The 27161-nt window shown below is 42.0% G+C and overlaps 1 protein-coding gene across 1 annotated transcript in view; it reads left to right on the plus strand.

Annotated features, from left to right (window-relative positions):
* Nucleotides 1-24369, plus strand: part of PPP1R3A (protein phosphatase 1 regulatory subunit 3A) — a 37008-nt gene extending 12639 nt beyond the window's left edge. Inside the window, exons 2-4 of the mRNA XM_065397424.1 lie at nucleotides 18853-18911; nucleotides 19021-19154; nucleotides 21391-24369. Of these exons, the coding sequence (XP_065253496.1) occupies nucleotides 18853-18911; nucleotides 19021-19154; nucleotides 21391-24369 (3172 nt within the window). The remainder of the gene's footprint in view (nucleotides 1-18852; nucleotides 18912-19020; nucleotides 19155-21390) is intronic.
* Nucleotides 24370-27161: the final 2792 nt, after the last annotated feature.

Raw genomic sequence — 27161 nt, forward strand, 5'->3', positions numbered from 1 at the left:
CGACGGCGCTTACTCCCACCTCCGCTGGTGGAGTAAGCGCGTCGATTCGGGGATCGATTGTCGCGTCCTGACGAGACGCGATAAGTCGATCCCCAAGAGATCGATTTCTACCCGCCGATTCAGGCGGGTAGTGTAGACCAGGCCCTTGTCTCTGCAGAAGTTAGCCCATGGTATGAGTGACTGAAGTTGGTTTCTGAGAGTTCTGTGTACCAAAGAGCGGTGTAACATGTCTTCAGGATTAGGTTATTTATATTATTCTTCTGCAGCTATCTCCATAATGCTCCATATCTTAATGCTCTATGACTGTGCTACAGTGATATCTGGTAAGATACGGAGTTACCATATATATGGCTAGTCTAGCTTCATTCAAGATATGAGCAATACACTGCCTGCATCTTTTCAAAAGCATCATAACTCTAAGATGAGCCATAAAAATTAGAGATGGACCATGCTAAGGTTAAAAATTTAGGTCTGAGACTAGTTCCAGGCTAGGATTCAGGTTTGGATTTGATGGTACCAAAGTCTCCAACTTAGAAAGCTTCATGACTTCATAGACATATACTACATTTTATAGATTGCACAGGATTGCCACTTAAACTCAAGCTCTTTTATAATGAGCTAGAAAATAAAGCCTTATTTCCAGGGACTATGTTTGCTTTGGGGCTATAATTATTTGTATCCCCAGACCTGGCCAAGGCACTTTATTCTGTGCCATCTATCTTCCCATTTCAATCATAAACTAAAACTTAAAAAAAGAAGAAAATATTAGCAATTGGAAGCAATAATCCCCCAGGAAGCACTATCCCAAATAATCTTTATCAAAAATAGGTTTATTACAAACATTGCCTGAATCCTATTGGGTATTATCTATTCAGCAAAAACATTCAATTCCCTCACAGCTGCTCCCTGGATCAATTGGCCCTCATAATATTATTCATCATTGTTGTATATTCCTCTTACATACAGTATCTCCACCTAGTCATTTGCTACCAGACTTTCTTTCTAATCTCTCCTTGTTTGGAAACCAATAATAATATTTTTGCCCTTTTATGGACCTTTTCTGGTTTCACCTCCTAGTTTGAGATGAGGCAACCAAAAGTGGGAAACACATTCAAAGTGGTTTATATAATCTTATAATTTATTCACTCTACATATGGGAATAGTCAGCTGTAGACTCCCTATGACTGTGTATCTTGTTTGATTGATTGATTTTTGTGCAGATTTAATGCCTGTGAAAGAAACCGAATCGACTGTCCTGGATACTGAAGTCCTCTATTCACAGAACTAGAAGCAATGCAAGCTTCCTCTCACTGCCTTACCAGTCTATCTCCACCCTGATTTAGTCCTTTGATGACAAGTCAGTCAGTCTCCATACCCGTTCAATCCTTGTCCTCTATGCTATGACTGTCAACATGGAAGCTAATTAGTGGCAGTTGTTTTGTTTGTTTGGTGATATCTGTCCACTAAGAATTAGACTGAGGCTCCTCTGAGACTATTGGTAGTTGAAGGTAATGTAATAATGTTATGCTTATAAGAAGCACACAGGACCTTTTTCAGGGGAAAAGGCAATACGCCACGTTTATTGGAGATACAACAATTAGCATATGCATTCAATCACACACACACACACACTTTCCTGCCAGTCGATGTTATAGTTACCAGTCCAGAGTCTGGATCAATCTAGTGGCCAGCTAGGTTGATCACGAGTAGAGAGGAGCCGGGTTAGTCGGTCGTGACACAATGCTTTGGGGAAGTCTTGGTAGGACAAAGCCAAAGTTTCATGGCAAAGTACCCTGTTTATATAGTGATTTTCCTTCATTAGGACCAATGAGTTTTGCACCGTCATGCTGTAATCAATTGTCATTTGACGAGTGCTTGTTTTCTTAAATTGTTCTTCTCATCCTTTATCTTGTTCTTTCATCAGTCTCTCAGGGAGTTACCCATGCTGGTTTTGATCACAGCTATCTTATCCCCATTGATGGACGCCTGACACATCTTTTAGCGTCGTCAATCTGCCCTCCTCTGACATCTCAATAGGGGCGTGTTGCAATCTCCTGGCGCCTTTACATCCGTCCTTGATTCCTCCCTAGAACATCTGGTCCAGTGATGGCCTTCACACTTATCTTTTAACACACACATTCCTCATTCACACACAAAATAGGATTGATTTACATAAAGCATTTGAACAGGAACATCAAATTGCAATGCAGGAGAAAACAATCATTGCATTCTTTTACTTATTTCAAAATGCTAAACCTACAACAAAGTGGTGACCCTAAAGGTCTATTACTGCCTTGAAATCAGCTTCAGACATAAGATTCTGGCTAAGGCATCTTTACCAATGGCACACTAGGCCATTCCTTTCTGCTTTCAGAAAGGGTGGCTGACAGAATATGGTCAAATCATATCATACATCAATACATTTAATACATCCTATGTTATTATTCTTTATCCTTCATTCTAAATTATACAAAATACATAAAACATAAAATCCTAGTACTACAATAAGTCTCTGCAAAAGCAATCTTGCAATAAGGTATCAAATTTTACATATGACTTCAGTGTCATAGAATCTCCACTAATGGCACAAAATTTTTACCTTTTAACACTGTATTACTTTTTAACACAGCTAAAACTAATCATTTTGGCTGATGCTGTGCATTGAGCAGGTGGGTTCACTAAACTTTCTACTATAATTTCTAGATCTTTTCTTGAGAAGTAAGAACTAATGCAGAACCTATCAATGTACAAATATGCCTTACCTTGTTCTTGTCTATTTTAAAGGTAATATGCTGTTGTGTTTCCCAATTTTCCATTTTTCTTAGAGTCTTATGAAAAGTAATATTACAAGATATTTACCTGGAATACATTTAATAGCAGCTTAAAAGGTACAAACACAGAAAACATTAACTTTGCTTCCTAGCAACAGTGCTTATGTAGAAAGAAAGAGAAAGTGATTTCCAAAGAAGGGTGTCCTCCCTTAATTTCTAGCAAATTTGCATCAATACCTTTATATACAGTTTCCTATAAAGAAAAGTGTCTCTTCTCTGCTACCTTCTCTGAGTTTAAGACTGTCTCAGCAGGAGCTGCTGAAGGATGAAACTTTTCTAATGATGATGATAAAGCAGCAAAGTGTGTAGACTGAAACTGAACTAATGATTGCTGTAATACTCTAAGCATTTACAAGCTTCTCAAGAGAAAATATTTTGGTCAAATCAGACCCAAAACAACAAAACACTAAAAAAGATAAAAAATGAATAGGAGGTTAATAATTGGGGCAGAGTTAGTATAATGGGAACACGTTTTCAACAGTTGTTCACAAATGCATCAGACATAGGGTGCCCAGAGTCCCATTTTTCAAGGGACCGTCCTGTATTTAAGCCCTCCTGCAGGTGTCCCGACTTTTTCTAAAAAACAGGCAAATTGTCCTGTATTTTCTGTCTCCCCCCCATCAGTGCTGGCGGGTCCTGCTGCCGGCCGGATCCCTGCTTTCCAGCCACCTGCCCACCAGGGGTGAGTGGGAGGGTCCAATTGCCAACAATGGGGATGGGTGTGCAAGGCTGGTGGCGTGGCAAACATGTAGCATGCGGGGCCGGCCGCTCCCCCTGCTGCTCCGTCAGTGCAGCCCCTGCTGTGTGTCGGCTCTCGGGCAGCAGGGCCCCAGCCCCCATCCCGTTTCCAAACGGCGCTGGCTGCGTGCTGCAGTGGCTGGTGAGTGCGGGCAGGCGCCAGGCAGTGGCCGGTAACATGTCACCTCTGCCGCCCACCTATTGGCCCTTTATGTGCTCCCTGTCTTGCTGTCCTCTCCCTGCTTTGATCCTTGGCTCCCCCAGCCCCACTGCTCCTCCATACCTCTTTGCTCCCCCCTCCCCCACCCTGGCAGGGCGCGTTCCACTCCCAATGCTGTGTGGAGAACCAGCCCCTGGTCAGAGTGCTTGGCTCACCAACAGCCTGGCTGGCAGGCTCATTCCTTCCCACACTGCCTCTGGCTGGGCCGGTGCACCGGGAAAGCCCAAGTCCCTCTGGCCCGGGGTGCTGGCCAGAAGGAGCCAAGCCCCTGGGAAGCCTCTCTGCCTCTCAGCTAAGCTCTGGAGCGGCCGGGGGATGGGGAGGGAGGGAAAGAGATTTCCAGCCTGTTAGTGCCCTGAAACTGCAGGCTCCACAACAGCCCCCGGGCGGCTTAGCACCCTCTTCACCCATCCCCCTCTGCCCTGGGTTCTGCCCCAGGGAGCGCGGGGCTGCTCTGTCCTGTAGGCACTCTCCCTTGCTGAGCCACCTCTCTGGCTGGGCTCACCGAAGCCCCAGCAGTCAGGTTCTCTGGGCCCTGGTGAACAATGCATCCTGAGGGCTTAACCCCTTCCTGCCTGTGCTATAGCCGGAGGCGGCTGGGTTGTGTCGGTGGCCAGCAGCAGACTTTTGACACTGTGGAGGCAGGAAGGGACAAGCTGCTTCCAGCCACACGGTGGGACGGGGGAGAGAAGCGATGAGCTCTGCAAAGACACAGGCCAGGTCATTCCCCCCCCCCACACACACACACACACATCCTCTGCTATGGCTGGAAGCATCTCCTGTCCCTTCCCTCCCGCACAGTGCCAAAAGGCTGCTGCTGGCCACATTCTGGTGTGAACCCTGGCAGAAATCTGGGGAGGGGGGAATGTAACTGTGTGTGCCCCTCATGTGTTGCCTTGGTAAGACATGGCGCCGGGTACCAGGAGAGGTGGGTATGTCCCAGGGGCCCAGCCAGGCATGGAGGGCTGAGAGAGTCGGGCAGGGAGGGTCGGGTTGGTCGGTCACCCTCCCAGTGTGAGAAAGGGGTATGGGAGTGTGGGAGTGTGTGTGTGTCATCTCTCCCCGTGTGTGTGTGAGGGGTAGTGGTGTTTATGTCACCCCCTCCCCATGTGAATCCTAAAGCCTTAAAGATAAGAAGGTAAAGAAAAAGAATCCAACTACGCAGTATTTCTTTTTAACAGGGGCTCAGTCAACTTGATGTTAATGTGAATGTTTGTACAACATAGTTCTGATTGATTGCCATTGAACTCGCTTGAATACGAGTAATTTTACCAGGTATCCCATATTCAGCATAGGGAAATATGGTCACCCTAATCAGACATCACATTAAAAAAACAAAAAAAATATGGACCCATTTTGAAACTATAAAATATTCTATTCCACTTGAAAAATCCGGAACACATTAAAAGTATCAGTGTTATCCACAAACCTATATTTACATAATTAAATTAGATATTCTGCCTTTTTGATAACTGTCACCTGATCTCTGTTGTTTTCACCTCAAGACTCTAATTGTTTCTTTTATTGGAGCTAACCTACCAGTGTCCTTGGCAGTACAGTTTATGGCTCATGCATTTACAGCAATTGTTTGGGCAATTTGCCATGTAGTATAACAATTGAAAAGCATTTTGCCAGCACAGGCCCAAGTCGTCACATCACAATCCGTTTTTATAATAGATAGTCTTAGTCTTGAAACACAGAAGTGATGCATTCTTCTTATGGTAGATAAAAAGCACTAAAGATGCCCTTTGGAAAAAGGAAGAAAAATGCTAAAGACCAGAACTGCATGGGAAAAAATACCAATGTCAGAATGGAGCTAATTAATTTGATGTTGCACACAGAGAGAAAAGGGCCTTGCATTCATTAGTGTCAGCTCCAAATGGGAGCATACGGTTCATACAAGCAATGTTCAGTTTTATTTTAGGCAAAATTTAGAGGTAAGCAAATCAGAAATATACATTTATTCCTGCAGTAACAATGATTTCCCTATTTTCCTTTGTACTGAATGTCCACCTTTCCCATTACTGGGGTGCAATGGTTGAAAAGAACCCATAGCTTGGGGAAGGGGATTTTGTGGGTAGAACTGCAGAATAGGCTCTACAACCCCATCCTGCAGTAGCCTCTGCTGTGTGGTCAGTACCACATGGAATGGTCAAATGCAGAAGCTGTAGACCAGTGCTTCCATATATCCATGTTTGTGATCCATGCAGTTCATTGGCCCACTAGCCACACCCCATCCCGCCATGCTCCTGATGACTAGAATGCTGCAGAGCTCAGCTACAAGACACACAGATGGCTGCAAAGTTCCCCTGCCAAACGTTCTCCATAGGGCTATCCCCTTACGGTAGAACGATGGGGTTATGCTGCCTTACAGCTGTTCTGGATCCCTCTAGGAGATGTTTTCAAGCATCTATACATAACGGGCCAAATGCTGCACTGTGGAGGAGTCACTTTGTGCTGACCATGTCAGGAATGCTCCAGAACAGCTTGTGGCATACTGTTTCCTATGCTGTACCCTGGCTACCAGTATAGGAGGGGCTAAAGGGGCATGGACAGGGCTTCCCTGTGCCCAGGTTATTCTCAGCTTCTCTATCATCTCCTTGGGACCAATGGCAGCTGACACAAGTCAGGGTAGCATTCAGACTGCTCTAACTTATGCCCAGGGCACAACCAGCCTTGGCTTAAAGCCAGCATTTCACTTCCCCTTCCTGAGTTGTGCACTCTTTGACTGCCAAAAGTATGTGGGCCAATATTTATAGGGGTGTTGGGTCCATACATGATAAGACATCTTGCAGCGTGTGGATTGTAAATATGTGTCCTCAACACTTTATAGCTTGGCTTTGTAAATATCCTCTGTTTTACACATGTCATAACTATAAAGGGAAGGGTAACAGCTCTCCTGTGTACAGTACTAAAATCCCTCCTGGTCAGAGACTCCAAAATCCTTTTACCTGTAAAGGGTTAAGAAGCTCGGGTAACCTGGCTGACACCTGACCCAGAGGACCAATAAGGGGACAAGATACTTTCAAATCTTGGGGGGGGAGGAAAGGCTTTTGTGTGTGCTCTTTGTTTTAAGGGGTTGTTCGCTCTTGGGACTGAGAGGGACCAGACATCAATCCAGGTTCTCCCCATCTTTCTAAACAAGTCTCTCTTATTTCAAACTTGTAAGTAAAAAAGCCAGGCAAGGCGTCTTAGTTTTACTTTGTTTTCTCAACTTGTAAATGTACCTTTTACTAGACTGTTTATCTTTGTTTGCTATACTTTGAACCTAAGACAGAGGGGGGTCCTTTGAGCTCTTTAAGTTTGATTACCCTGTAAAGCTATTTTCCATACTGATTTTACAGAGATGATTTTTACCTTTTTCTTTAATTAAAAGCCTTCTTTTTAAGAACCTGATTGATTTCTCCTTGTTTTAAGATCCAAGGGGGTTTGGATCTGTATTCACCAGGAGTTGGTGAAAGGAAGGAGGGGGAAGGGTCAATTTCTCCTTGTTTTAAGATCCAAGGAGTTTGGATCTGTATTCACCAGGGAATTGGTGAAAGGTTTCTAAAAGCTTCCCAGGGTAGGGAGTGGTAGCAGTGGACCAGAACTAAGCTGGTAGTTAAGCTTAGAAGTCCTCATGCAGGCTAGAAGTCCTCATTTGTACCCTAAAGTTCAAAGTGGGGATACAGCCTTGACAACACAGGTCACTGATCAGCCGTCAAATGACAATTATTCCTGGTGACTACTGACCTGGAGTGTATTTGGGGGTTGGTAGTGGAAGATATCAGTGCCAGCAACCAATAGATGAAAGGCACAATACCCATTAATAATCCCAGGAGTTAATGAGCCCCTCCCCAAATAACTAATTTTCAAGTATGCCAGTATAGGCATGGTCTACACTAAAAAGTTAGGTCGACCAAACTATGTTGCTCATGGGTATGAAGAAACCCTCTGTATAGACAGTGCTAGGTCAATGGAATAATTCTTCCTTTGAGCTAGCTACCCCCTCTTGTGGAGATGGTTTACTTAAGATGAGGGGGAGATGTCTTCACTGTGCAGCTGTAGCACGTCAAGTGTAGAAAAACCCCAAGAGTTCAATGGTGCTCAAAAATGAGATCCACTCTGCGCAACCCATTGAATTAAAAGTCTATATAGTCGACTATATAAACTATTACATTGATCCCAGACTCCTTGCTCAAGCAAAGCCTCTATTTAAATCAATGGGAGATTTGTCGGTGGAAGGAATATTGGATTAGGCCCTCTGAAGGCACAGAGCATGCAAGGAAGGAATTTATTTTTAGTTGTTCCAGACTAAATCTATATTATAATAACATACTATAAGGATTACAAATAACAAAACATAATCTGATATATGGGGAATCCCATTACAGTAAGGGAATTAAAGTATATATATGTATTCTTCAAGGACACCCAAATGCCCCAGTTACAGTCAGGATCCCATTGTGCTAGGTGCTGTACAAAGGGAGGAAGACAGGAGACGTGATTCTGATGTAAATTACATTGGTGTAAATTAGGTGTAAGCAGTAGTGTTACACCAAGGTAAATGAGATCAGAATAAAACCCCTGGTCCCTTTATATTGCCATTCATATAATTCTACTCCTAGACCTCTTATTCCTTGCTTGCTTTAAGATTAGTTTTACCTAATATTTCTGTTTTTTTCCTTTAGTTTCTTTCACTATGTTAGGCCCAAGTTTACTGAAATGTTATACTAATTTAAAAATATGAAAATAATTTAAAAGGTAATTAGAGCTTTTCAAGTAAACTGACTCTGTTTCAAGAAATGTTGATAAAACTGAATTTGGCCTTTTTGTCTGAGGGATCATACTTATGTTCATATATACTGGGGTTCTCTTTGGAATTGTATGTATATTTTGTGTCTTTCTACAGTACTACTGTTATTGTATATTTTCATGGGAATTTTTTTCCTATTTGTGGATTCTGAATTTCTTTAATACAACCTATTTGCTGGTACTGATGTGAGAGATGAATGATGTGATATTTTGAAAGCTGTAGCAGCGGGATGGATTAATGAATGTTTTATATTTTTATTGAAGCATTAGTACCATTGGTTCACCCCCTACGCACCCTACAAGATGCACCGTATAAGAGTTGTAGTGAAAAGTGGATGCTATACAATTGTAATTATATATGAGGCCCTACTTGAATTGTGAGATTATTGTCAAAAAATTGCAGCTGAATTGTGGAGAAGCCAAGGAAAATTGTGGAAAAGTAATAATGGACCTTATTAATTGTGGTAATAAAGTCCATGATTACTTTTCCACGATTTTCTGCTGTTGGCTGCCCGGGGCTCAGAGCGGGGGCCTGCGGCTGGCAGCAGGGGCTCCTACTGTCAGCCCCACGCACGGCAGTGCTCCCGATGTCAAAATTACGGTGGAAGCATAATATTGCGGAATCCGCAATTTCCGCAATATTGCAAGTAGGGCCTTAATTATGTATACATTTGCTGCTTCATGTACATTAATTACAATTTTAAGTATATATTTATATATAGAGAGAAATTCCAGGATGGGGAAACTGGCTGACTCCTCCTGTTTTGGGTGGTGAGTGAGATTTGATCCCTCTTTTCTCCAGCCTCTCTAGATCTTGGTTTCTAGATCTAGGAGAGTTTTTATTTGTTCTAATCTTGTTTCAGTGGCATCTTCTAACTATGATGCTCCTTTCATCAGCTAATACCTCTCAGTTAATTCTAATGGTATGATCGATACAGGAAGTGCTAGGAGAAACATTTGGACAGAGAGAGAGAGAGGATCTTTTAAGCCACCTCTAAAAGTGACCTTTAAGTCTCACAAATCTATTGTTTTAGCATTTTGTGTTTTCCTCTGCTATTACTCCAGGAGCAAGTATGTTGCAGACTATAAGCCTTATTCCAAGCCCCCTGAAGCCAATGGAAAGATTCTCCTAACTTCAGTGGGAACTGGAAAAAGTCCCACATCTGCAAAGTGCTTAGTGAAAGTGAAGACACTTCTGTTTAAAATTCCTATTCCTGAATTTTGTGGTCAGTGCAGATGTTTAAGATTGCATTAGTTAACAGCAGCAGTTAACATAGCAGTTCCTTATTAAAGAAAAACTGCATCCATTTAGCGCAGACCAGCAGTCCCCAATCCTGCATGGACAGATCCCTGCACCTGGTTGCAGCCCCACTGAACTCAACAGGGTTCTATACAGGCATTGGTGTTTGCTTACTTGGGGACCCACTTGGAGGATAGGGCCTAAAAATTAGACCAGGAAAAATTAATGTGCCCCATTCATCAGTGAAATCTAATTTTAATTTAGTGCCTAATTACCGTCAGCAAATTGACAATTCTGAGTCTTGTCATTATACTGTCTTTGTCAGTGGCCAGCACCAGAAGCTTCAGAGGAAGGTGCAAGAAACCCTGCAGGAGGTACATGTCCCCCTCAGAAAATCCTTGTCCTAGCTCTAACAGTTAATGAAAAAAGCACGTCTGGGTAGGTATCTCCCCAATACCCTCTGTAGTAAAGACTGATGCAAAGAGATCATTTAGTTTCTCAGCAATGTCCTTAACTTCCAGCCCCTGGAACACCCACCATTTCTTTTGCAGGCTTCCTGCTTCTGACATACTTAAGTAATTTCTTGTTTGTTTTAATACCTTTAGCTATTTGTGTTTCAAATTCCATTGTAGCTCTCAAATTCCTTCTGACATATTGCCTACTGTAATTTATGCCGTTTTTGCTGGTTGCACTCAGGTAGGGTTTCCAAATTTCGAAGGATCTGTGTTTGGCTCGAATAACCTCTTGATTCTTGCCATTTAGCTATGCTGGTTTACTTCTTGCCTTCCTGATTCCCATTTTTGTTCAGGAGTATACATACCATCTGAGACTGTGGTTGTTTCCTTAAGTAGTATACCAGCCAAATCTAAAGATTTTCTTCACTTCTCTTACTTTACCTAGTAATTAGAGGGTTTTTTTAGGAATATTAAACCTTTACTAAAACAAGTTAACAGCTACTCTATAGAGTCTTTCAATGGGCTCTCCTAATGCTTGTGTCAAACATATGTCTACACTGCAATAAAAACCTGTGGCTGGCCTATAGCCAATGACTTGGACTTGTGGAGCTCAGGCTGCAGGGCTATCGAATTGCATTGTAGATGTCTGGGCTCAAGCTGGAGCCTGGCCTCTGAGTTCCATAAAACAAATCTAAATTTAGAAAGGTATAAGATAACGTTTATGACTATCACACTTCTCATTGTGATTGGTGGGATCATGGCATACGAGCATACAGAAACAACTTCTGCCAACTATTTGTATACATTAAAATCACTACAAACTTCTGCCAACTATTTGTGTAAATTAAAACCACTACAATCTCTACCAACAATACCCATTGCAGAGATTAGCAGCCTCTGGCTGTAGGCCCAAATGTAAGAAATCAGAGCAAACAAACACAACTTGCACTGCTTTCTAAAGTTTTCAGGTGTTGGGCCATGGTGAACTGTGCACTGGAGAAAATTTTTCCTGGGAGTTACTAGTAGCATATTTATAAAGAACACACTGCCAGCTGTCCCCAATCCTAGACCTTAGGAGTGCCCTAGAGCATCCTAGAAGAATAAAATTTCTATTAGAGGCCTGTAAAGGGAGGGCCTCTGAAATATCCAGTTCCTAAGGGTATGTCTACACTACGGGATTAATCCGAATTTACAGAATTCGAATTTTGGAAACAGATTGTATAAAGTCGAATGTATGCGGCCACACTAAGCACATTAATTCGGCGGTGTGTGTCCATGTACCGGGGCTAGCGTCGATTTCCGGAGCGTTGCACTGTGGGTAGTTATCCCATAGCTATCCCATAGTTCCCGCAGTCTCCCCCGCCCATTGGAATTCTGGGTTGAGATCCCAGTGCCTGATGGGGCAAAAAACATTGTTGCAGGTGGTTCTGGGTACAGCCTCACCCCTCCCTCCATGAAAGCAACGGCAGACAACCGTTTCGCGCCTTTTTTCCTGGGTGAACACAGCAGACGCCATACCACGGCAAGCATGGAGCCCGCTCAGCTCAAGACAGCAGTCATGAACAATGTAAACACCTCACGCATTATCGTGCAGTTTATGCTGAACCAGGACCAGAAAAACGAGGCAAGGAGGAGGCGGCGTCGGCAGCGCGGTGACGAGAGTGATGAAGACATGGACATGGACATGGACACAGAATTCTCTCAAACCACGGGTCCCGGCGCTTTGGAGATCATGTTGTTGATGGGGCAGGTTCTATCCGTGGAACGCCGATTCTGGGCCCAGGAAACAAGCACAGACTGGTGGGACCGCATAGTGTTAAATTAAATAAAATTAATGGAGATATCCTATCTCCTAGAACTGGAAGGGACCTTGAAAGGTCATTGAGTCCAGCCCCCTGCCTTAACTAGCAGGAACAAGTTCTGATTTTGCCCCAGATCCCTAAGTGGCCCCCTCAGGGATTGAACTCACAACCCTGGGTTTAACAGGCCAATGCTCAAACCACTGAGCTATCCCTCCCCCCAGTGTAGTGTTGCAGGTGTGGGACGATTCCCAGTGGCTGCAAAACTTTCGCATGCGTAAGGGCACTTTCATGGAACTTTGTGACTTGCTTTCCCCTGCCCTGACGCGCCAGAATACCAGGATGAGAGCAGCCCTCACAGTTGACAAGCGAGTGGCGATAGCCCTGTGGAAGCTTGCAACGCCAGACAGCTACCCGTCAGTCGGGAATCAATTTGGAGTGGGCAAATCTACTGTGGGGGCTGCTGTCATGCAAGTAGCCAAAGCAATCATTGAACTGCTGCTATGAAAGGTAGTGACTCTGGGAAATGTGCAGGTCATAGTGGATGGCTTTGCTGCAATGGGATTCCCTAACTGTGGTGGGGCGATAGATGGAACCCATATCCCTATCTTGGCACCGGAGCACCAGGGTACCCAGTACATAAACCGCAAGGGTTACTTTTCAATGGTGCTGCAAGCACTGGTAGATCACAGGGGACGTTTCACCAACATCAACGTGGGCTGGCCGGGAAGGGTTCATGACGCTCGCGTCTTCAGGAACACTACTCTGTTTAAACGGCTGCAGCAAGGGACTTACTTCCCGGACCAGAAAATAACTGTTGGGGATGTTGAAATGCCTATAGTTATCCTTGGGGACCCAGCCTACCCCTTAATGCCATGGCTCATGAAGCCATACACAGGCAGCCTGGACAGGAGTCAGGAGCTGTTCAACTACAGGCTGAGCAAGTGCAGAATGGTGGTGGAATGTGCATTTGGCCGTTTAAAAGGTCGCTGGTGCACTTTACTGACTCTCTCAGACCTCAGCCAAACCAATATCCCCATTGTTATTGCTGCTTGCTGTGTGCTCCACAATCTCTGTGAGAGTAAGGGGGAGACCTTTATGGCGGGGTGGGAGGCTGAGGCAAAACGCCTGGCTGCTGATTACGCGCAGCCAGACACCAGGGCGATTAGAAGAGCACACCAGGAAGCGTGGCGCATCAGAGAACCTTTGAAAACCAGTTTCATGACTGGCCAGGCTACCGTGTGAAAGTTCTGTTTGTTTCTCAATGAAAACCCGCCCCCTTTATTGACTCATTCTCTGTAGGCAACCCACCCTCCCCCTTCAATCACAGCTTGCTTTCAAAGGAAATAAAGTCACTATCGTTTAAAAATCATGTATTCTTTATTAATTGATTATAAAAAGAGGGAGAGAACTGACAAGGTAGCCCGGGTGGGGTTTGGGAGGAGGATCGGAGGGAAGGAAAAGGCCACTAAAAAAAGGTTAAAATAATGACAGCCTTTGGCTTGGGCTGTCCACTGGGGTGGAGTGGGAGGGTGCATGGAGCCTCCCCCTCCCCCCCCCGCGTTCTTTCACATCTGGGTGAGGAGGCTATGGAACATAGTGAGGGGGGAGGGGGGTTATACAGGGGCTGTAGTGCCAGTCTGTGATCCTGCTGCCGTTCCGGAAGCTCCACCGGACGCCGGATCATGTCTGTTTGCTCACGCAGCAGCCCCAGCGTTGCAGCCTGCCTCCTCTGATCTTCCTGCCACCACCTCTCATCTCGAGCGTCTCTCCTCTCCTCACGTTGGTCCTTTCTGTCCTCACGTTGGTCCCTCATGTCCTCACGTTGGTCCCCCCTGTCCTCACGTTCACTGGCATATTTCCTATACTTTGAAACCGTGTCCTTCCACTCATTCAGATGAGCTCTTTCATTGCGGGTGGATTCCATGATTTCCGCGAACATCTCGTCACGCGTCCTCTTTTTCCGACGCCTTATCTGAGATAGCCTTCGGGACGGAGGAGGGAGGCTTGAAAAATTTGCAGCTGCTGGAGGGAGGGAAAAAAGGAGAGAATTTTTTAAAAAGATACATTTTACAGAACAATGCTTATACTCTTTCACGGTGAACAACACTATTCACATTACATAGCACATGTGATTTCTGTGCAAGGTCGCATTTTGCCTCTTAATATTGAGAGCCTGTGGCTTTGCTGCTAGAGAACACAGACGCAGGTCCGGGCAACAGAATTCGGCTTGCATGCGGCCATGGTAAGCCATTGTCTTTCGGCTTCTGCGTCCTCCTTTCCCACATACCAAGCAAAGCCCTTTGAGTGCTGTGGTTTTCCTGTTAACCTTCAGCAGCAGAAAACAAACTAACCCCCCCCCCCATCCAATTCTCTGGGATGATCGCTTTATCCCTCTGCCCACCGCATGGCTGGTATCAGGGAAGATCCCTGCTAGCCACATGTGAAAAGCTTAGCGCCAAACTCCCCCCCCCCCCGCGCTTGGCTTACTACAGGGAAGGATTTCTTTTCAGCCATAGGCAAACAGCCCAGTAGGAAGGGCCACCTCTGTCCCCTTAATTAAATTCCCATATTTCAACCAGGTTACTATGAGTGATATCACTCTCCTGAGGATTACACAGCAAGATAAAGAACGGATGTTACTTCAATGCCAGCAAACACCGGGACCATACGCTGCCAGGCTTTGTCATGCAATGATACCAGATTACTTGCTACTAGCATGGCGTGGTCAAGTGTCCTACCATGGAGGACGGAATAAGGCTGCACTGCTCAGAAACCTTCTGCAAAGGCTTTTGGAGTACCTCCAGGAGAGCTTCATGGAGATGTCCCTGGAGGATTTCCGCTCCATCCCCAGACACGTTAACAGACTTTTCCAGTAGCTGTACTAGCCGTGAATGCATCCCAAGTCCTCAGGGCAAATTAATCATTTAAAAATGCTTGCTTTTAAACCATGTTTTATATTTTAAAAGGTAAACTCACCTGAGGTCCCTTCCATGGGGTCATGGTCTTGGGTACTGGCTTGGGAGGGTACTTCAGTCAGGCTGAGAAAAAGATCCTGGCTGTTGGGGAGAACGGAGTGCTGTGTGCTCTCCGCAAGCTCATCGTCCTCCTCCTCCTCCTCTTCCCCGTCCGCAGAATCCTCAGGTGTGGCTGATGAGATTACCCCCGCCTCGGAATCCACGCTCAGAGGTGGAGTAGTGGTGGCGGCCCCCCCTAGAATTGCATGCAGCTCAGCGTAGAAGCGGCATGTCTACGGCTCTGACCCAGAGCGACCGTTTGCCTCCTTTGTTTTCTGATAGGCTTGTCTGAGCTCCTTGACTTTCACACAGCACTGCTCTGAGTCCCTATTGTGGCCTCTCTCCATCATGCCCTTGGAGATTTTTTCCTGGGTTTTGGGCACAGCACACTCAATTCCTGAGTCTATGACTGCCATTCACTGGACTTTGTAGATAGACTTTAAGTCATAACCTGTCACCATTCACAGTATTCCTAAAGAATTGCAGAATTGCTTTTTTAATTGTGCCCCATTTTTCTTATATTCTGGATAGGTGTTGCAAAGAAAATTGTGTTTCTGAGGCTTCTGAGATTTCCATATAAGTATCTCCTTTCACTGGTACAATCTTTACAATTCCATAAGAGATGATCTGTCATTTCCTGGACCTTTCATGTTTTGCATAGTCCATCCTTATGTTTGTTTATTACAAATAGATTACTATTTAATCTACAATGACCTGTTAAAATTCCAAATAGAGGTACTTTACTCTTTCTCTCAGGGTCTTGGATTATATCAACTATTTCAACTACTGGGCATACTTCATGAATTTTTTTCCCCTTTGTTTCATGTGCCCACAGTTCTTGCCATTCCTTCCTTAGCTTATTTTTGATTAAGTGTTTAAATTCCAGTTTGCTTAAGGGGATCTCTAGGTCAACTTGTTCATACTTAATAGCATTTTTAGCCTCTTTGTCTGCCAATTTGTTGCCAGCTATCCCTACATGTGCAGGGATCCATGCTATTGCTATGGTCATATCCAGTTGTGCTAATTCGGTTGTTAGCAGTAATATTTCATTAAGTATATCATTTCTGCTGTCAGACTTGCCATTGTATAGTACCTGCAACATTGATAAGGAATCAGACAGGATGGTCATGGCAGCTGGCTGCACATCTAAAAGCCAAGTTAGTGCTAGCAATGTCCCTGTTAGCTCAGCCGTAAAGACAGAGATAAAGATAGTTAGTCTTACGGTTTTGTTGACCCCAAATGTGGGCACACAGAAAGCTGTTCCCACTCTACCCATTCCTTCCTCTTTGGAGCCGTCAGAATACATTTGGCAATAGCGTCCCCACTTCTCACAGATATATTGATTTATCATTCTTTTGCTTTTGCTTATTATATAATTCCATGTCTGTCTTGAGGGGATTGTTTTCCAGTGATAGAGTATTTTCCCATAACTATAGATTTTTGGTTCTTTTAAGCCTTTCTTTTCACTGAGATCCTTTATCCACTTCTTTACCTTACTTACATGAGGAATTTTGAGTTTCTGTCCTACTTGGTTTCCACTTAATATGCAACAATCAGCATATATTAGCTTAGTTTTATCATCTTCACTGTTACCTAGTGGTTTGGCCCAAAAGGTTAAGTCTAGGCACTTCATTCTAAGAGTGATAAGCATTTCTCTGGTGGCTAACTGCATCACACACAGAGTCATAATAATGAAGGCACCACATGCTGTCTGCAATGACTGTGCTTGGATACAGTCTAGTTTTCTCAGATTTGTTATCTACGCTGACCTAAAGGCCTGCCAGCCTTACTCAGTAATAGATCTGATTAGCCCTCCAAATAGTATTAGCACCATTTTCTTATCTGCTCCCCTCGAGCTTCCATATTTGCTTATAAGTAAGCTGATTCTTCCTTTTCACTTATCTATAATATCTTCAGTATGGTCCCTCCAGATGAGCTTGTTATCAAATATCACACCTACGAGTTTGTTTCTTTTTCACTATACTTATCTGCTGTATTTATAATTTTACTTTTTTGTAATCTTCCATGTTGTGAAGATCATTCCCTTAGTTTTGTCAATGGGGAACTTGCAGCCCCACTTGTTTCCTCATTCTGTACTCCTCTGAAGTGCCTTATTGATTCTTTTGGTGGCATTTCAAGGTTTCTGCTTTTGGTCCCTATAGCAGAATCATCAGCAAATAATGTGATGCCTGTGCCTGTACTCATCATCTTTGGAAGGTCGTTTATGATGCTGTTATAAAGGGTTGGGCTAATGACACTCTCCTGTGAAGTTCCAGATCTTTTCTGCTCTCAACTTCCTCTGTTTGTAGTTCTCTCCCTGCCCCTCCCCAGCTGGGCTTCATCCTCAGTAAGCCTGGCTCTTGGTCCAGGTGCAGCCTGGTATGTTAATTGCTGTCTCAGGCCCACATCACCCTTTCGGAGCTTGTGTAGGATACACTCCCCAACACAGGATGCATCTGCATTCACATGACTGAGACAACCTACCCACATAGATCCCCAAGATCTGTGGAGTTGGGATGCTAAGGGTACATTTACACTGCTTTTTTAAAACCTGTGGCAGTGAGTCTTAGAGCCCAGGGCTACTGACTCGGGCTTGTGGGGCTCAGGCTATGGCTCTAAAAACAGCTGTATAGATGTTCAGGCTGGAGGTCAGGCTCTGAACCCTGGGGAGAAGGGTAGGTTTCAGAGCCCAAGCCTAAATAGCTACTCAACTGCTTTTAGCACCATAGTGCAAGCCCATGGGGCTCTGAGACACGCTGCTGCATGTTCTAAAATGCAGTGTAGACATACTCCAAGACACCCTACCCATCCATGCTGCCCCAAAGACTTCCCATCTGAGTGGAAACTCCACATGGGTATTCTCCTGGCCTTTTCTGGCTCCATATCATTATCTAAACGTGTTGATTAAAAGGAATACCAAATAGTCACTGAACCTACAAGAAGTGATGCCATTTTAGATTTGGGATTGGTGAGTGATAAGGACTTCATAGAAGAACTGGTTGTAGGGGACAACCTTGGTTCAGGTGATCATGAGCTAATTCAGTTTAAACTAAATGGAAGGATAAACAAAAATATATCTGCAACTAGTGTCCTTGATTTCAAAAGGGCAATTCTTTTAAAATTAAGGGAATTTGTTAGTGAAGTGGACTGGACCAAAGAACTCACAGATCTGAATGGGGAGGAGGCTTGGAATTATTTAAGTCAAAGTTGCAGAAACTATCTGAAGCCTGCATCCCAAGCAAGGGGGGGGAAATCGTAGGGAAGGGTTGCAAGCCAAGCTGGATGAGCAAGCATCTCAAACAGGTTGTTAAGAGAAACCAGAAAGCCTACAAGGAATGGGAGATCAGATGGATCAGAGAGGAAAGTTACCTCTTGGAGATCAGAAACTGTAGGGGAAAATTGAGAACTGCCAAAAGCTATGCAGAGTTGGACCTTGAAAAGGAAATTAAAAACAACAATAAAAGGTGCTTTCATTGTATCTCTCTCTGAATCAACAATAGAAGTAAATTAGTGATTTCAGTAAATTTCATTCACTAGCATGTCTCAATCAATTCCTTCTCTCACCAAGGGTTAATGTCACATCATTACAAAAAAAATCTTTTATAAAATTGTGATCAGCAAGGTTATATTTCTGCCGAATTTCAAATCACATAAAAGATTTTGCCTCATTAACTAGCTGTCTTTAGGTTTAGGTCTAAAAGGATTTGGAACAATAATTGTTGCAGAATAACACATTAAGTTTCTTTTGCATTTAACAGCAAAGAAGAAATATTGGCACTATCTGATGAAGACATATGGAATAATTCAAGGACTTCAGGTACAACAGCCAGTTTAATTAGTTCTTCCTTATTGCACATGTTAATTAAAATAGATAATGTAACAAACAGTCCAAAGGCTGTTAAAGTATATTTTTGTTAACTCTTCAGAGGCAAACATCCCCAAAATTGTTTATTCACATGAGGACAAAGACATTGAACCGCGTCGTGAAAATGTAAAAGATATAAATGTTGAATGCAATGAAGATAATAAGGAAGATAATGAAAAAGAATTAGAGTTGCTGGTAAGTGTTATACAATTATATCCACAGTGTTAGATGATATGAATCCATTTACACATCAAAGGTGGTGAAAAAGCCCCTTTTAACAGAACTGACTGATGTACTAATTTACAAATTTAAAACCATGGTCTGTATTTTCATTGTATCTCCCTCTGAATCAACAATAGAAGGTGATTTCAGTAAATTTCATTAAGTTCTTGTGGTCTTAAATTAATGACTTCTCTCTCTTACTTCCTTACCAGAGGATCTAAGTGACAGTTTCAAAGAATTAGAACAGTGACCTTTCAAAGATCTCACTTCCTAGTCTCTGTGATGAGTATATACTTAACATAAACACTTAATGTTTGGTAAAATTCCTGTATTTATGGTACTGTGAGCCTTACAGATGTTTCAGAGATTAACTGTGTAATACACTACATGAACAAAATTCCAATTTCTATAATTTTAAGAGGAAAAATTATATAACTACTACAGTAGACTTTTCTAGACCTGTATTTAGTATTAAATTTGTTATCATAAATTTCACATTCAGTGAACATTCAATCTATTTGGGGATTTTTATGGTTTGGCTTGCATTTTGCACCATGAAGGAAGAAATGGCAGTAAATGAGACACATACAGCCATCTATTATTTTCGGTGTCTGTTCTGAGCTTATGTTTTTGGGGTACATAGATTCATAATCATAGTTTAAAATGGCTATTGCCTGTGAAAATGTGAATGCTGAATCAGACCAGAGAGGAAGAGGAGTGCCGCTCAGTCTTTTTGATAGGGAGGAGAATTATTTCCTCACACTTAAGTATGAAATTTTCTTAGCTCTAACTTTAAGAAAGTTCAAAGTTGTCACCTATTGTGGGAGCTCTTACTGCCTGAAAAATCAACATCTCCTTATTTAAAAAAAAAAACCAAAACATAATTTTTTTAAAAAGGCCCTAAAAATCACATACTTTTTCTCAATTTACCCTATTACAATGAGCAGGTTCAAATATAACAGTTTGTTTATAAATTACAGAGATCGTCCATACAATAAATGAAGAGGGAAGCTATAATTTAGATGTTAATTTGTACTATGCACTCTTTAATGAATTAAACAATGAAGATCTATAATAGATGGAAATACAACCAAATCTTTGAAACCCACAGGCATTGGCTCACAAGACAGCTGTGCAGTTGACAAGTAACATGAGCCTTATGTGAGAAGAAGGGAAAATCGTAAGATTTGCATATAATTATTGAGATCATGCAAATGTCAGTTATGAGAAGCAAAAAAAAACACAGGCATCTCACTGTTAAATCCTGACAGTTGGCATCACCGAAGAGCTCAAATACATTTGAGCACCAGTTGGCAGAGGGTCATTAAAACAGAATTTGCAGAGACATTAGCTCCCTCACTTTTCTTTGAGTGACGTTTTACTATTAATAGTTTGCAGTGGCTTTGCAGAAAACATATTAATAAGAGAAATTGTAATGGGGATATCTACAGCAAGTGTAAATGTAACAAGGGGTGCCCGAGAAGCTATCCTCTAATTGATCAGCATGGAGCTATCAGTGTGAGCATCCGAAAGTGAGGAAAGAGTGCAATGACAAGCAGGCACAGTTGAATAATACAATATGATATTTGGGAGCTAGGGAAGGAGAATGATTCGTTTCTGGCCTTTTACTTCACTAATCTCATTTCCAACGTCTGCCTTACCAAATTGTCTAAAAACATTCTGGTTTGAAGCCTGCAATGGTTCCTAAGAGAAAGGAAGCAAAGATAATTCTAACGGTATTTGTCAGTGTGCAATATGTCTTTGTTTTACTGGACAATACTGAATGTTACCAGGCTTTGATGTGCTGTATCAATGCTCTCACTACAAACAAAACAAAACAACCCAAACAAACAAACAAAACCCCACAACCCTAGAACTGAATGTGCAGAGAATTAATTAGCCTCCCAATTAAAGAATATTCTCTTTAGGTTTCATTTGTATAAAATGCACTTGCAGCTTACTGAATTCATGAATAAAGAAACAGCATTCTGAATACTATGGATGTCCTGCTCCTTTCAGACTCACTATACAGCTCATTGCATATGTTAAAAACGACATACAATGCACATTTTGCAAATTGTTCGGAACATGTTTCCATAAAAGCTTTGAAACCGAAAACAAAACTTTCCATAATGAAAGCCTGCCTCATTCATTTTGAATATTTTTATAGAGCTCATTCTGATCATTCTTTTCTATTCTATTGTTTCAGCTAAGTCAGCAGTTCACAAGAACTAGAGGTACTTCTTCCAGAGATGAAAGGAATTTATACACAACAGAGCCAGTTAATTTTCCAAATGAAGCCCAAGGACTGGAGAATAAGCTAACACTTATGGAAACAGGCACTGACTTGCTCAGGCAGCCTGTGCCTATCAGCCCCCCTTCAGAAAATACTTTACAAGAGCTAGGAGAAGAATTACATGATAACAAAAAGTATTCCATAAGATATGATTATAGTCAGCCATTAGCAGAGGAAATTACTGCAGGCACTGTAAACAATAGTGAGCAGCCTTTGGAATGCATTGGTACCAGTGAAATGCTTTTATCACAGGAATATTTGCCTGGAACAATGCAAAATGTGACTATCCATATTAAAGATACTGTCTTAAGCAGACAAGGAATGAGCCATGTAGATATTTCAAAAGGTGAAACAGATAGTGCCTCAGGAAGCAAAATGATGGAGCGGTTATTCATCAGTGACAATGATGCTGATATCTACAAAGAGGCCTGTGAAATGAGACCAGAAACAATTTCTTCAGAGCATGATGAATCAATGCAATTAAATACATGCGTAACCGAAGCACTGGATGACAATGCTAATCCAGCTCCAGAGCGACACATTCTGCAACCATCTCACCTAATGCTAGCGTCAGTATTGCCAGACAGTGACAAACATGAAGAAAAAGGCGAGACGATTTTAAGCAAAGATCAGGTACATTTAAGAGGAGATATATATGCTGAGGCTTTTGCACATTCTGATATCTCAATAGATTCCTCGAAAAGCCCATATACAGAAAAAGAAGTTGTGGTGAAAGTATCAAAGAAAGACTATAACACTGATATAGGAAAAGAGGAGGAAGAAATCAAGTTAGATGAGTTAGGACTAATTAAAGAGCAGGAGAGTGTTGACACCATAGCTCTGAAACTTTTCAGTGTTCAGGGAAAATATATTACTGAAACAAAAACCACAACATTGCCATCAGCGTCAGATAATAAACATGAAGCCAAGCCTTCACAAGCAGAAGACCAGATGATTTCCCATGTAGCTGATGAAAGAAGACCTGAAGACAGTCATGAATTCAAAGAGTTTACTTGGCTAAAAGATAGGGGAAGCTCTGACAACAGAAGTCGAGGAAAAGAAATCACAAGCTCTGTTGAAGGCAAACAAGGGAAAGAGGAATACAGTGAGTTAAGTGATAACTTGAGGAAAACAGACAGTAGATACCCTGATGCTATTCAGAGTAAAATGACTACTTTCCCCACTGGTTACCCAGTCTTTGCAGTGACAACTGGCAAAGCAAGAGCTACAAGTATTATGTCATTGAACCCAGAGGATACGCTTGATATTAAGGAGAATGATCATAAGCTTTTTGAGGACCGAATGTACAGCCAAGATAATTTCCCCACAAACAAAAATATTTTGGAGACAGATTCTTGTCAACTTCAAATTGAGAAATCAGACAGCATGGTTACAGATGATCAGAGCAGGGTAGTGTGTGAAAATCAAAGGTGGAGTGTTTCAGGAAGTAAACCAGTAGAAAGAGAGAGTGAGATAAATAGAACAGAACAGATTAAAGAGCAAACAGATGGTGAAGTCATGTTGGGAATGAGGGATAAGACAAGGTATTTGAATGTTACTTCCACAGAAGAATTGTTTACCTGCCAAGAAACAGTGAGGTGTGAAAAGTCTTCTGTAGCTGAACATGGTAATACAGAGGAAGCAGAAGCAGGTACAGCTTATATAATTAAAACAACATCAGAAAGTGCTTCAGAAAAAATGTCTGCTAGTGAAAAAGCAGTAATTGCTAAGCTACCTCAAGAGACTGCAGTAAGTGACAGGCCCACAGAGGAAAAGGAAACAGCGTTTGATACACATGAAGGGAGAAATGATGGTTCACATTATACTCTTTGTCAACGCAATACAGTGGGTGTATTATATGACACTGAATTTGAAAAGGAATCAGTTTTAGATATTTATAATGCACATGTATGTGAAACACTGCAAGGCGAAATGATGTCTGTATGCAATACCAAGGAAAAAGTTTCCAAAGCAGAACATGACATTGGAAATAATCCACCTGTAGAGGAAACATTACGGGCTTCTGCTATAGAAGGAAAAGCAGGTTTGGAGCAGGATTTATATTCAGAAGAATCACTGAAAGCTCCCCCAAATCCCGAGCAGTATTTGTACAGTGACGAAGCTGAAGAATGTCATAAGGAAAAAAACATTTTTGGAACACTTTCCCATTCAGGTGCCAAAGGTGAAACAAAAACACCACTCTCTGATACAAATATTGTGCCCAGTTGTCATTATGAAAGCTCTCCAGCGACAACTTCTGAAGAGTCTATTGAGGTGGTTACTGCTGAGGTAGAAAATACGGAGCATCCATATACAGCCCCTGCATTCAAATCCATTGCCAATATTTCTGCTGAGTCAGGATATTATTTCAACCTACCAAGCGAAATGACATGTATTAATAAAAACACCTCTGCTGAGGTTGAACACAAAGAAGTTCTTGAGACTTCGGACATGTTGACTTCAAGTGATGAAAGAGAAAGGAATATAGGCCAGTGTTTCCATCAAACAGAGTTCAGACAAGAGGAGTCATTTGGGCCAATGATTTTAATTAGTGAGCCTACTGAAGAAATAGAAGAGACGAGCTCTGAATCTGAAGGTTTAATAACTGAGGGGAAAATATTAAACCGGCCTGATGACTCAGAGCACGAAAACCAGCACATTTCTGATTCTTCAGATATTTCTGACCAGAAAAGCGAAGCACATAGTTTACCTAGTGAGTCTCTAGTTTTAAAGCATATCAGTTACAGAATCTTTTATTTCCTCTTGTTTGTTGTATTTGTTGTAACGATCTACCACTATGATTTAATGGTTTGCTTTGCACTCTATCTATTTTCCTTGTATTGGCTATACTGGGAGGGAGGAAGACACAAGGAGTCTGTCAAAAAGGAGTAACATTAAGTTTCATTGTCTACATACTGTACTTAAGGTTTGAGGTTGATTACTTCCCTCCACCCTAAAGCGTTTTAATTGTTAAAAGGAAATATTCATTGTTAGAACCAGAGCAAGTTTTCTCTTAAAGAATCTTTCTAAAAGGAATACATCTGAAGTTTGCTCCTTCATATAAGTAATTATTCTATATAGGACCATTATATTTGGATCATTAAATACCTATATGAATATGAGATCTGAAGCACGTCAAGTTAAAATTAAGTGCAGATGTTGCTCCTTAGCAGGCTGTGAGGTTGCAATGCTTCATATCGCTGCAGTACTTAAAAACACCATTTCTTGCATTAATTTCTCTTGCAGTAAAGCTTCATGGTTTTTTCTGAGTTTTTCTAAGGTTTTATACAGTAGATAACAGGGGAATGGCATTATGACTAAGTCAGTACTTTAATATTGATCTTGCAATTGGTGATCTACTACTGTAATTAACCAATACATTTTGGGAGATGAAATCTGTTGGTAGATTGAATAGTTCTTTCGGTTTTTTATTTCATTGTTTTAAGTTAGTGCAATAATAATATTAATATCTGAAAATGTCAAGCTTAGACTCCAGTAACATTATGTAACTTTGTGTACGTAATACTTCAGCAGAATATATTAGCTGCTTTCATACTTCTGAGCTGAAGAATACAGCTATGAGACTGTTATCATTCACTTGCAGAAACATTTATAGATGGGTTGTCTTCAAATAATATTTATATATTTTTTGTAAATGAAGACTGTGTAACACGACTGAAGAATTTAATTGAATTCAAAATTATTCCAGATAGACCTTTTGAATGATGTTTTTCACCAGTGTTGTTTAAGAAAGGCATTCGTATCTTCAAAGCATTAAATAAATAAAAAAGAGTGAATGATTTGATTGTGTGTGGCGTGTTCAGAATTGGGTTTGTGGCCTTTTTTTATAAGCTAACTAGGTCTCATTAGAGCACAATAAAATAAACCCTGAAGGAAAACATGGGACATGATCCTTGCCTCCAAAAAGGCTCCTTTGTGCTGCTGTGGCGGTGGACAATAGCCCCTAACAAGGTAGTTGGGGGAGTCCCAACATAGGGGGCGTGCTGGGAGGTTCACTGCTTCAAAGACATTCTTGTCCAGTGTACAGGCATGCCAGGAGCATGTCAAGGGAGGAAAGGGAGTGGCCAGAGCATGCAGCACTCCTGCAATTTCTAGCTGCAGAAAAGCCTGTGCGGACTGGGAGTCATTGCAACCAAGTGTACCGTGGAATAGCCCTGAGGCTGCATAATGTTACTGGGACCCCAGAGATTGAGGAAGGACAGAAGTGGCTTTGAGCCACATAGGTTCCTCTCCCATCAGCTCTGCATAGCTGAAGACCTGGGCCATTGTGGAGGCTGCAAAAGGCTTCAATGCAAAATGTGGCTGAAGGTAGATAATGGTCAGGTTAATCACTTGTTTCAATCATTAGTTAAGCACTGAAACAGTTTTTTAAAAGCTCCCTTACTAGTAGCAGAATGTTAGGAGACCTTGCTACAGGAGTGACCTTGACTTTCCTGTTCTCCAGGAGGGTGAACCTTTGGAGCATCATGGGGGTGATCCATTCTGTGGGGTATGGAATGGTGTTGATGACCTACTGCTGATGTATCTACTAATGGTTAAATATATGGACTACTGTTGACTGCAATCCTGAACTGGGTGATGTTAGTAGGTGCCTAGAGGCTTCGAACAGTTGCCAGGGGAACTTGTAGTAACACAGTCCTTATCGGAAGGACAGCCAGGGAATCCAGTCATGAAAGGAAATGTGGCTAGCTCCGGTAAGGCGATCCCTGAATCTTGAGGGATTGCAAGAGACATGAGACCTGGAGGAATCTCTTGCTCTTTGTTAGATTGAACTAGCAACTGGTCCATGCTCGAACAATAGGGACACTTTGGTGTGGGAAGCCATATGTATTTAATTTAGTGGTCACATGTGGCTTCCTTCATTTATTTGAACTCAAAACTTTGCTGGGTGTTCTTTGCTTGGTCTTGATTCATCTGTCCTGTCACAGTGAGAAAAGAAGGGAGGGGTAAATGGTGGGCCCAGGATTAAGGGTGGAAGAACATCAGGGCACTTCATCTAGATCAGTCTTTGAGCAATAGCCAGGCAAAACTAGGGAAAGCCCATGGGAGAGTATAGGTACACGCGAACTAGAGATGAGCCGAATAAATATGTATGTATTTGAGCTACACCGATATGATACATTTTTTATGAATATGCATTCAAAAGAAAAAGAATCAGCATCCTTCTAATCTGTTCTGTGTTATAATGTAGTTTAAACAGCTGAATATCATCTAAATTATATCTAATTTTTTTCTGTCCCTTCATATAGTAAATATACACTGTAAGCTAACTCCCAATAGCCATGTTCCATTCATCCCTGTGTCCAGTAGGTTAGGAATCTCAAACTTTGCCATTTTAACATGTACAAATATTCTGAGTTGAAATTTAGAGTAAATATTTGAATGTTAGCGTGAGCATAGTTTAATCTAAATACAAGTGGAATACTGTTAGCATTTCTCAGATTTGAAATGGGATTTCTGTATTCTATATTTACAATGTTTAGTCAGCATATCATATCTTATGATTGCAAAACATAGCTCCAGATTGATCTGTGAACACAGGTGCCTGAACTTTTACTTATGTGCTTAAAACAACAAAGCTACTCATTTTATCTTTTTTTATTTAACATTTGATATACCTTTTAAAAATCCTCTTACCTTTCTTTGTAGTCTGAAATCACTAC

Source organism: Emys orbicularis, chromosome 1 (assembly GCF_028017835.1).
Source record: "Emys orbicularis isolate rEmyOrb1 chromosome 1, rEmyOrb1.hap1, whole genome shotgun sequence".
NCBI lineage: Eukaryota > Metazoa > Chordata > Testudines > Emydidae > Emys > Emys orbicularis.